This window comes from Aquarana catesbeiana, linkage group LG03 (assembly GCF_042186555.1).
Source record: "Aquarana catesbeiana isolate 2022-GZ linkage group LG03, ASM4218655v1, whole genome shotgun sequence".
Lineage (NCBI taxonomy): Eukaryota > Metazoa > Chordata > Amphibia > Anura > Ranidae > Aquarana > Aquarana catesbeiana.
The window spans coordinates 691,316,477-691,327,785 of NC_133326.1; the positions used below are offsets into that span (position 1 = coordinate 691,316,477).

Consider the following 11,309-nt stretch of genomic DNA (forward strand, 5'->3'; position numbering starts at 1 on the left):
ATGGTAAGCCCAGTCAGCTTCTAACCTCAGCTTGTTCAATTAAGTTTTGACAATAAAACCTGGACGCTGATTGGTTTATATGAAGATCTGCACCAAATTTTGCACTCTCCAGTTTTAGTAAATCAACCCCATAGTGTTGTGGCCTTTACTGACACCCAAAAGTAACTCCACTGTTATGACCAACACATTTACTGCATGTGTAAGTCATAGGGAAATACTGCAAGCTGACACTTTTTAATTTTTGTTGTCTTTTTTTAATTAGATCTAATGGGGCGTACACACGGTCGGACTTTTCGACCAGACGTGTCTGACGGACCAAATCCGGGGGAACAATCCGATCGTGTGTGGGCTTCACCTGACCTCCAGCGGACTTTTCCAGTCGCAAATCTGACGGACTTTGGATTTGGAACATGCTTCAAATCTTTATGTCGTAACTCCGCCAGACCCAGAAATCCGCTCGTCTGTATGCTAGTCCGACGGACAAAAACCGACGCTAGGGCAGCTATTGGCTACTGGCTATCAACTTCCTTATTTTAGTTCGGTGTACATCATCACGTTCGAATCCATTGGACTTTGGTGTGATCGTGTGTAGGCAAGTCCGTTCGTTAAAAAGGCCGTCAGAAGTCCGTCAAAAGTCCGCTGGAAAGTCTGTCGGACCAGTCCAGTCGAAAAGTCCGACCGTGTGTACGCGGCATAAGACAAATCTAAGAATTTTTCAAATATTAAAAAAAAAAATTGTCTTAAACATCCAGAACTTTTCATAAATGTGATGACATGACTAAAACGAAAAATTAATTCACTATAATTATTAAAAAAAAGAAATAATACAATAATTTAGAAAGAGATAATCTAATTGAAGGCTTGGGGCACACAGTAAAAATCCCGGGCACATGCCTTGGATGCCAAGGTCTAGTAACTCCCCTGATCATCACTACCTATATTGCCCCTCTAGTACCTTTCTTCTCAAAGATTCTTCAACTTTTTTTTGAAGAGCTTGTCTAATCTCATGGTTTTTCAGGCTATATATGATAGGATTCACCAATGGGTTCACTACAATGTACAATAAAGAACTGTACTTGTTTATGGAAGGTGACTTCTCATTGGCTGGAGTCACATAAATAGTAATTATGGACCCATAATATGTAACCACAGAGATCAGGTGGGCACTACATGTAGAAAAAGATTTTTTCCTGCCAGCGGAGGATGAAATCTTGAGAACGATAATAAAAATGTAGAAGTATGTCCCAATGATAAATGTAAGAGAACAGAAAAACAAAAAGGCAGAGCAGGTAAGGTCATACCATTGTACGATAGATGTGTCCGATGTAGACAATTTCACAATTGGACCTACATCACAAAAGAAGTAATCAATGTCTCTGAGGCCACAAAATTCAAACTGAGCTATGAAAATAATTTCAGTTGTAGATAGAGTCCAAGTCATTACCCAAGAGCCAAAACCCAACAGGAAGCAGATTCTTCGGTCCATAATTAAAATGTAATGTAAAGGATTAGAAATAGCGACATATCGATCGTAGGACATTATAGTAAGAATGAAGCATTGCACAAAACCAAAATTCAAAAAGGAGTACAGCTGCATGATACAGCCGTCAACAGACATTTCTCTCTTTGTCTTTAATATAACCTCGGCCATCAGTGGTATGACACACGTGGCAAGGAGGACATCTGCGAGAGATAGGTGCTGAAGAAAGATGAACATTGGAATTCTGAGATTACTATTGGTGGACACTAGAAGGATGATTAGAATGTTTCCGGTCACTATTGCAATGTAAATTAGAAGTAGGATGGCAAAGAATAGAGGTTTTACATTTTCTAGACCTTGGAATCCAAGAAGATAGATCTCTGTGACTTTTGTTTGGTTGTCTTGACACATTTTAAAGGAGCTTGACTCATCAGGAAAGATAGTAACCAAAATAAATATATGGACAATATACGAAGATAATTAGGTTGGTTCACTAAAACAGGAGAGTGCAAAATCTGGTGCAGCTCTGCATAAAAAACAATCAGTTTCCAGTTTTTTTTTAAAAATTTTGTCAAAGCTTAATTAAACAAGCTGAAGTCAGAAGCCGATTGGCTACCATGCACAGCTGCACCAGATTTCGCACTCTCCAGTCTTATGCTGGCCATACACTATACAGAAAATCGTCCGAACCCATTTTCGAAAAACGAACGTTCGACCGTGACCGCAAACGATCGTGCCATCATATAATGACCGATAAATTGTTCAGTGGACATGAATAAATAATTTTTTGTTCGTTTTTTTACATATACCTAGTGCAGACAGTTCGGACGGGAAACACATTAACCTTGCAATTTATCGTACGTTCGGCAGAAATTTTCCAAACTTCCCGTTCGTTTTTTTCCCACAAAAACGTCACAAACGATTATCGATTTGTGCCCATTAACTTGCCAAAAAACGAACGAAGTGTCTATACGAACGATTTTTCGGCCGATTTTTCGTATAGTGTATGGCCAGCATTAGACATTGGAGGTTGATGTACTAATGCTGGCCATACACTATACGAAAAATCGGCCGAAAAATCGTTCGTATAGACACTTCGTTCGTTTTTTGGCAAGTTAATGGGCACAAATCGATAATCGTTTGTGACGTTTTTGTGGGAAAAAAACGAACGGGAAGTTTGGAAAATTTCTGCCGAACGTACGATAAATTGCAAGGTTAATGTGTTTCCCGTCCTAACTGTCTGCACTAGGTATATGTAAAAAAACGAACAAAAAATTATTTATTCATGTCCACTGAACAATTTATCGGTCATTATATGATGGCACAATCGTTTGCGATCACGGTCGAACGTTCGTTTTTCGAAAATGGGTTCGGACGATTTTCTGTATAGTGTATGGCCAGCATAAGGCACAAGCTACAAATCAATCACTGAACTTCTCCCCACATTATATTACAAGCGTCTTTACCATAGAAGTATTTTTTAGGAAGTCCACTCAATCAACTATTAGCCAACGTTTTACACATAATGCATTGTAGCTCAATTAACCAGGCCCCTAACATATCTTCTTGGACAGTCCTTTGCTCCTTCTGTGCTGTGTAGCCTGGATCTCAAAGGACTCAAGAGAGAGACACATGGAACCTTGAAACAACTGATCTGAATTTTCTCTAGCTCAGATTCACTACAATTCAGAAAAAAAGGGGAGTTATCAAGAAATGCATTAAAAAAGGTACACCTTTAACAAGGAAAATACTATTAACAACTGTCTTCTTGATTTTAAAGTGGTTGTATACCTCTGAAATAAAAAAAATGAACAAAGCACGTTAATTTTTCAATGCTCAATGTGTACTAGCCTCAGTCCAAACCACCTATGTCTATGAACGGCTGTAAAATCCCTGCAGATAAACAGGTACCACTTATGGACAAACATTTGTTTAATCTCTATGGATCACCAGAGGCTTGTCACTTCACTGGGTATATGTAAGGGTTTACAAACACTTTAAAATATAGTTTCAGCTTGACAGCAAAGAGTATTCTGTACCAAATAGTGATAGAAGCATAGTGTGCTAAACCTACCTACCAGCCAGGGCTCCCTTTCTGTTTAACCACTTGCCGACCAGCTGCCATTATTGTACCCTGCTCTGGCACGGCTGAGCAAACCCCTGTAGGTGTATGTCGGTCACTTTAAGAGCTATAGAGGGCATGGCGCGACTCCAGAGCACCGGAGAAACACCTCCCTAGGAAATACTTAACCATTTGATCACCCTCCTAGTATTAACCACTTCCCTGCCAGTGACATTTATACAGTAATCAGTGGCTATTTTTTAGCTCTGATCGCTGTATAAATGACAATGGTTCCAAAAAAGTGTCAAAAGTGTCCGATCTGTCCGCCCCAATGCCGCAGTCCCACTAAAAATCGCAGCTCACCACCATTACTAGTAAAAAAAAATGAATAATAAAAATGCCATAAATCTATCCCCTATTGTGTAGATGCTATAACTTTTGTGTAAACCAATCAATATACGATTATTGCAATTTGTTTTTTACCAAAAATATGTAGAAGAATACATATCAGCCTAAACCGATGGAGAAATTAGTTTTATTTTTTTTTAATATTTATTATAGCAAAAAGTAAAAAATATAGTTTTTTTTTTTTTTTCAAAATTGTCGGCCTTTTTTGACCGCAGAGATGATCAAATGCCAGCAAAAGAAAGCTCCATTTGTGGGAAAAAAAGGATGTCAGTTTTGTTTGGGTACAGCAACGTCGCACGACCGTGCAATTGTCAGTTAAAGCGACGCAGTGCTGTGTCGCAAAAAATAGCCTGGTCATTAAGGGGGGAAAATCTTCTGGAGCTGAAGTGGTTAAAACACACTGTAAACACACTGTATACAACTGGTTGCTAAGGAGGGGGCCTGGGAAGCCGGCTGCCGCGTCCTTAATGACTGATAAGCCATCAGCTGTCAGCGGGACCAGTGATATTTATACAGCGAACAGTGGTGTAAAAATGCACTGATTACTGTATAAATGACACTCGCAGGGAAGGGTTAACACTAGGGGGGGGAACGATCAAGGTGTTGATGTTGGAGGATGTACTGACTAAGAGGAGGAGAGAGATCGCTGTTCCTAATTACTAGGAACAGAGGATCACTCTCTCCTCCTCTGACAGAACGGGGATCTGCTTTGTTTACCTTGACAGATCCCCGTTCTGACTCTCTGTGGAGCCACGCACATCAGCGCCCCCGTCGTGCAGTGGGCGCACGCACGCACACATCTGCTATAGGTGTTAAAGGGCCCAAAGTTCAGCTAGGGCGATTTGCGGGAACGAGCCGACCTGCCGCAGTATAATGATGGTGGCTGGTCAGCAAGTGGTTAAAGAAAAAAAAAAAACAGTAAAACGCAGAATGCATGAAAACTGCATGCAAAAACGCATAAAAAAAATAGGGCTTAAAAAAGGCAAAACACTGCAAAACGTGCCTGAAAAACGCATCAATCGCAGCCGCAAAGATGTGAACCTAGACTTACTCCCCCCCCATCACCCCAGCTATCAGGCTGGACAGTGAAAGGAGAAGTAGAACACGGAGTAGCTCAGCTTTCTTTCACACTCCTTCTATCAGTATGTTCATTGTAAGCACACAAGCATGGCAGCACATTTTATTGGCTCCCTGTACTGCTTTTTTTTTCCCCATCTGAGTTCTGCTGTACATGGACTGCAAAAGACTGATATCAGGTCAGATTCAGGTACTTCTTTTACTGCGTTAAAAAAAAAAACATTTAATGATGTATTAATGAACATAGAATTATATTATTGTGTGCCTTTCATAGCTGCCTGGAATTCTAAATTCTAATTTGATATCTGTCTGGAATTTATTTCATATCTGCCTGGTTGGTATAAAGCTGTACAGAGCTACTTACCTTCTTGGCTTAAAGGAAATAAATGATTATCGACCATAAGGATCCGCACTCTACAGTCTGGAATTATATTAGTTGCTTTGATCTTTTTATAGTTAAGGCATGAATTAATAAGTCCTAAAGGATTGCTATCAAAAGGTCCTTCTGTGCATAATATTATTAGGTGGGTCTTCATCTCTAAAGGCTGTGCCATTACCAGTAATGACAAAAACAATTCCAAAGAAGTCGCGGGAGATTTAGGATAAAACACAATAAACGGAATAGCTAGTTACATAGTATGTATGGTAAAAAAAAAAAAAAAAAGGATAAATACATAGAAAGCCTCCGTAAACAGAACCACCGCTGATCCAGAGGAAGGCAACCCCGCCCCCTCAAAAAAAAAAAACCCTTAAAAACCATGGTCCAATTTGCTCTAGTAGGGGAAAAATAAATTCCCGACTATCAGAAGGTCATGAGCTATGAGTAAGCGATCCGCAAGAGCGTGAAACGCGTCAGCTGATTGCCTGTACATTCTATCCATGGTGTTTTGTACATGATTTGATCCTGATTTTACAATAAAGAAATTTCGTTGGATTATATTCTCCTGGTGTGCGGCTGTCCGGACTTTTTTTCTCCACTCACAATATCAGAAGGTTATAGCTATATACAGTAAAACCTTGGTTTGAGAGTAACTCGGTTTAGGAGCGTTTTGCAAGACAAGCAAAATTTTTAAATAAATTTTGACTTGATATACAAGCGATGTCTCGATATATATGTAGCATCATGTCACAACTGAGTATAAAAGAGAAGAGAGGCGCCTCTAAGTGTAGCAATATGGTTACATTTAATGAAGGTACAACATTTAGCAACTCACATGGTTGATGATCAAAACAGGCACATCCAAGTATGCAGAGATCTGGGGTAAAGCTGTCCACATAGACCATCCCCCGCACCGCCATCGATGTCATCCCTTTCACGAGCGCTTCAAGCCTCGCTTTCAAAATTGCTCTACTGCAGGGTAGTCTTCCCGGTCACAATTGCAGAATGACGGCGGTAATAGCCCAGTGGTGTGGAGGATGGTCTAGGTGGACGGCTTTACCCCGGATGCTGCATACTTAGATGTGACTCTTTTAATCATCAACCATGTTGTTAAATGTTGTACCTTCATTGAGGCTACTTTCACACCGGGGCCTTGGGGGCGTCAGCAGTAAAGTGCTGCTATTTTTAGCGGTGCTTTACCTTTGTTTTTGCGGAGGTTTTCGGCCGCTAGCGGGGCGCTTTTAACACCCGCTAGTGGCCGAAAAAGGGGCACATTGATTTCAATGGGCAGGGGCACTTTAGGAGCGGTGTATACACCGCTCCTACAGTGCTGCAAAGATTGCAGGACTTTTTTTTACCATCCTGCCAGCGCACTGCTCCAGTGTGAAAGCAGTCTGGCTTTCACACTGGATTGAGAGGAGGGGCTCTTTACAGGCGCTATTTTTAGCGCTATAGTGCCTGTAAAGTGCCTCAGTGTGAAAGCAGCCTTAATGTACCCATATTGCTACACTTAGAGGCGCCTCTCTTTCCTTTTAGGCCACTTTCACACTGAATCAGCGGGTGTGTTATTGGTAAAGCGCTGCTAGTTTTACCGGCTCTTTACCACTGTTGGGCTACTTTCACACTGAGGCGCTTTACAGGCGCTATAACGTTAAACATAGCGCCTGCAAAGTGCCTTGAAAGATCCTCTCTTCTCACTCCACTGTGACAGCCTGAGGGCTGCGCTGGCAGGACGGTAAAAAAAAGTCCTGCAAGCTGCATCTTTGCAGCGCTGTAGGAGCAGCGTATACACCGCCCCTAAAGCACCCCTGCCCATTGAAATCAATGCAGCAGCGCCATCGAACTGCCGGCAAAGCGCTGCTGCAGTTCAACCTGTGTAGGTGCATGTGTATGAGTGTCTATAATTATTTCCCATATCCCTGTATGTTGTGTCCTTTAAGATGGACATCTAAGAGTCTTTTAAAAATTTCCATACTCCCGACAGCCACCACCAGTTGTGGGAGAGAATTCTACATCCTCACAGCCCTAAGAGTGAAGAACCTCCTATGTAGTTTAAGGTTACTGCTTCTCCTCCAGTCTCATTGTGTGGTCCCGTGTCCTTTTACACTCCCTAGGACTGAATAGTTTATTTCCTATGCTGGGATCCCCATTGAGATATTTACAGAGCGCTATCATGTCCCCACTCAAGCGTCTCATCTCCAGCGAGAATAAATTTAGTGTTTGCAGCCGTTCCTCATAATTGAGGTCCTCCAGTTCCCTTATTAGTTTTGTTGCCCTTCTTTGAACTCTTTCTAGCTCCAGCACATCGGAGGACTGGTAACCAGAATTAGACAAAAAACTCCAGATGAGGCCTAACCAGAGTTTTATAAAGTGGCAGAATTATAGTTTTGTCCCTGGTGTATATCCCCTTTTATATGCATGCTAATATTCTGCCTGCTTTGTTAGCTGCAGCTTGGCACTGCATGTTTTGCTCAATCTGTCATCTATTAGCACCCCTAGATCCTTCTCCATTCTTGATTCTATCAGCTGTTCTCCACCTAGTGAATATTTTTCAATTATGTTTTTTTACCCCAAGTGCATTTTCATTTTTTTGTTTACATTTCTCCACATTAAACCTCATTTGCCATTTGTCTCCCCACTCCTTTATAAAAATTAGGTCTTTCTGCAAAATTTCTATGTCCTGATGCGAGTTTATTACTCTGCTTATCTTTGTGTCATCCACAAAAACTGAGACTGAACTAGTTATCCCATACTCTATATCATTTATGAATATGTTGAAGAGAATTGGTCCCAAGACAAAACCTTGAGGTACCCCACTCACCACTCCAGACCAGTCTGAGTACATGCTATTTGTCCCTACCCTTTGGATCCATCCCTGTAACCATTTTTTTACCCAAGCACAAACCCTATGGTCCAAGCCTGCAGACCTCAGCTTGTAAATTAAGCGTTTATAGGGGACTGTATCAAATGCTTTTGCAAAGTCCAGATCACATCCACAGGCCTCCCCCTATCTAGATGGCTGCTCAGTTCCTCGTAGAATGTTAGCAGATTGGTCTGGCAGGAACGTCCTCTCATAAACCCATGCTGATTACCACTAACGATATTCTTCTCCTCGGTAAGACTTTGGATTAAGTCCCTAATCATCCCCTCCAATAATTGACCCACTATTGATGTTAGGCTAACTGGCCTATACTTCCCAGGAATATATCTCTGCCCTTTATTGAATATTGGTACCACGCTGGCTTTTCTCCAATCAGCTGGTACCAATCCTGTCATTATGTTGTCCACAAAGATCAGGAATAATGGCCTGGCTAGAACTTGACTGAGTGCCCTAAGGATTCTCAGCCATCTGGTCCTGGTGATTTATTTTTGTTAAGTTTAATAAGTCTTTCATTGACTGCCATCCTGATTGCGATTTTACATTTCTTATTGCATTCCTTGTAGTGCTGGAATGCTGATGGTGACCCATTCTCTTTATATTTTTTAAAGGCCATACTTTTCTCCTTGATGAGGCTACTCACATTACATGGGCACTCACAGTACATGTCACTCACAGCACTCACAGTACATGGCACTCACAACACTGGGGACTCACAGCACACGGACACTCACAGCCCACGGGAGCTCACAGCACATGGGCACTCACAGCACACAGGTGCTCACAGCACACGGGCGCTTACAGCTCACGGGCGCTCACAGCACTCGGGCGCTCACAGCACTCGGGCGCTCACAGCACACGGGCGCTCACAGCTAACGGGCGCTCACAGCTCACGGGCGCTCACAACACAGGGGCGCTCACAACACACAGGCGCTCACAGCACTCGGGCGCTCACAGCACACGACGCTCACAGCACTCGGGCGCTCACAGCACACGGGCGCTCACAGCTAACGGGCACTCACAGCTCACGGGCGCTCACAACACAGGGGCGCTCACAACACACAGGCGCTCACAGCACTCGGGCGCTCACAGCACACGGCGCTCACAGCACACGGGCGCTCACAGCACTCGGGCGCTCACAGCACTCGGGCGCTCACAGCACATGGGCGCTCACAGCACATGGGCGCTCACAGCACACGGGTGCTCACAGCACTCGGGCGCTCAAAGCACACAGGCACCTGCAATACACCGGTACTCCCAATACTCACATACCCATGTACTCACAATACACAGGGTACTCACAAAACACAAGTACTCACAGGGTACTATCAGGGTGCACATGCCAGCAAACAAGTTTGCACCCCTAGAAGAACTCTGAGGCACAGAAGAACACTCTTTCCATTTGCTTGTAGGAATCGAGCATTGGCGCATAGAAGTGCGCATGCGCAAACTGGCGAGCAAACAGAAGCCATCGCACATCCCTGTGCGGGCCAACGCTTGCACGCACCTGCGCGTACCCGCGAACACCAGTGATTGACGCTGGCACCAAATAAGTCTATTTAAACCCAGCCTGTGCCTAGCTTCAGTGCTGCTTTGTCTTCAGCTCCTGTGCATCCTGTTACCTGTGAAACCTGTATCCTGATCTCTGCTATCTACCGGGCTTGTCTTGACCAAACCTTGAACTCCACTTGCATTGACCTTGGCTTGTCCTGTGGCTCCTGTTTGCACTGATCTGCTTCCAGATCCAGCTTGCCTCCTGACTACGTTCCTGCCTGTACCTTGCATCTGATTATCCCTGCCGTCTATGACCCAGCCTGCCTGACCTTGCTATCTGTTGATGTCTCCTGCACCAGCTGCCTGTCTGCCGAAACCTTCCAGTGACTTCACCAGGCTACCTAAGACATCCGCCCTGCTGCCTGCAAGACTCCTTGGCACTCGTGCGACTCTGCACTCCTGCGCCTTCTGTTCACACTATCAGATGCCCTGAGTCAGAGGTGTAAGGGAAGCCTTCTTTGTCCAATCAGGCTCTACTACCAGGTACTCACTGGGTACTCCCAATACACAGGTACTCCCAGTATACAGGTACTCACAGGGTACTCCCAATACACAGGTACTCCCAGTATACAGGTACTCACAGGGTACTCCCAATACACAGGTACTCACAGGGTAGCCCCTGTATAGAAAATCTCTGGTGTTATTACCTAAAAATGATGACACCCAATTATATTTTGTTATGTTGAACTAATTTATGTTTGAAATTTGTTTTGTATCTTCACCATTTTTTTTGTATATTTGTTGGTCGGGGTGGATTTAAAAAAAATTGCAATTTCTCCACAAGATTGCTATATATTTGTTTTATTATCGAATCAGACTGTTTCAAATCAGAAGGATTCAATATTTTCAGATGCTAGTCCAACCCACCAAGAGAAATGGCTTGAGCTGATTGGACAATATCGACTGGCATCATGTGCATTCGAATTAACAAATGGAACAAAAATTTGGATCCATTTGTTATACAAGCACATTTTTAATTTGTATTCTTCCGAATGGAGACTCTGTGCTCTTTACTACCCCTGAGGAAGCTGAAAAATACCTCCAGTCACCTTCAGCTCCCCTTCAAGGACCTACAGCACCGCAAAATCAACATCTTCATTTTTCAGACATCTGGCTCCCAAAATAACAAAACTGTTTAATTATATCCTTACACTTTCCCTGACAACATGCTTCTGGCAAACATGTCCCTGATCCCTAAACCGAATAAAGATCACACCCATCCACAAAATTATCGCCCTATCTCGTTTATCAACAATGATCTTATATTTTTTGGCCATCTTTTAGCAGATAGGCTTTCCTCGATTATAACAACCCTGATTTTCCCAGACCAGACAGGTTTTATACCATCTAGACAGATCACTGACAACATTCGTTTGGCCTCGAATATTATTTAGGGTGCTGTCTTTTTTTCCCCGCAAAGGGCTTTTATTAAGTTTTGACATCCATAACGCGTTTGATAGCATATTATGGT

At 43.0% G+C, this 11,309-nt stretch overlaps 1 protein-coding gene across 1 annotated transcript; it reads right to left on the reverse strand.

Moving 5' to 3' along the window:
* Nucleotides 1-931: 931 nt before the first annotated feature.
* Nucleotides 932-1,891, reverse strand: LOC141134178 (olfactory receptor 10C1-like). Its single transcript, XM_073623762.1, has one exon. It carries the CDS (start codon nt 1,889-1,891, stop codon nt 932-934), a length of 960 nt encoding a protein of 319 aa, XP_073479863.1.
* Nucleotides 1,892-11,309: the final 9,418 nt, after the last annotated feature.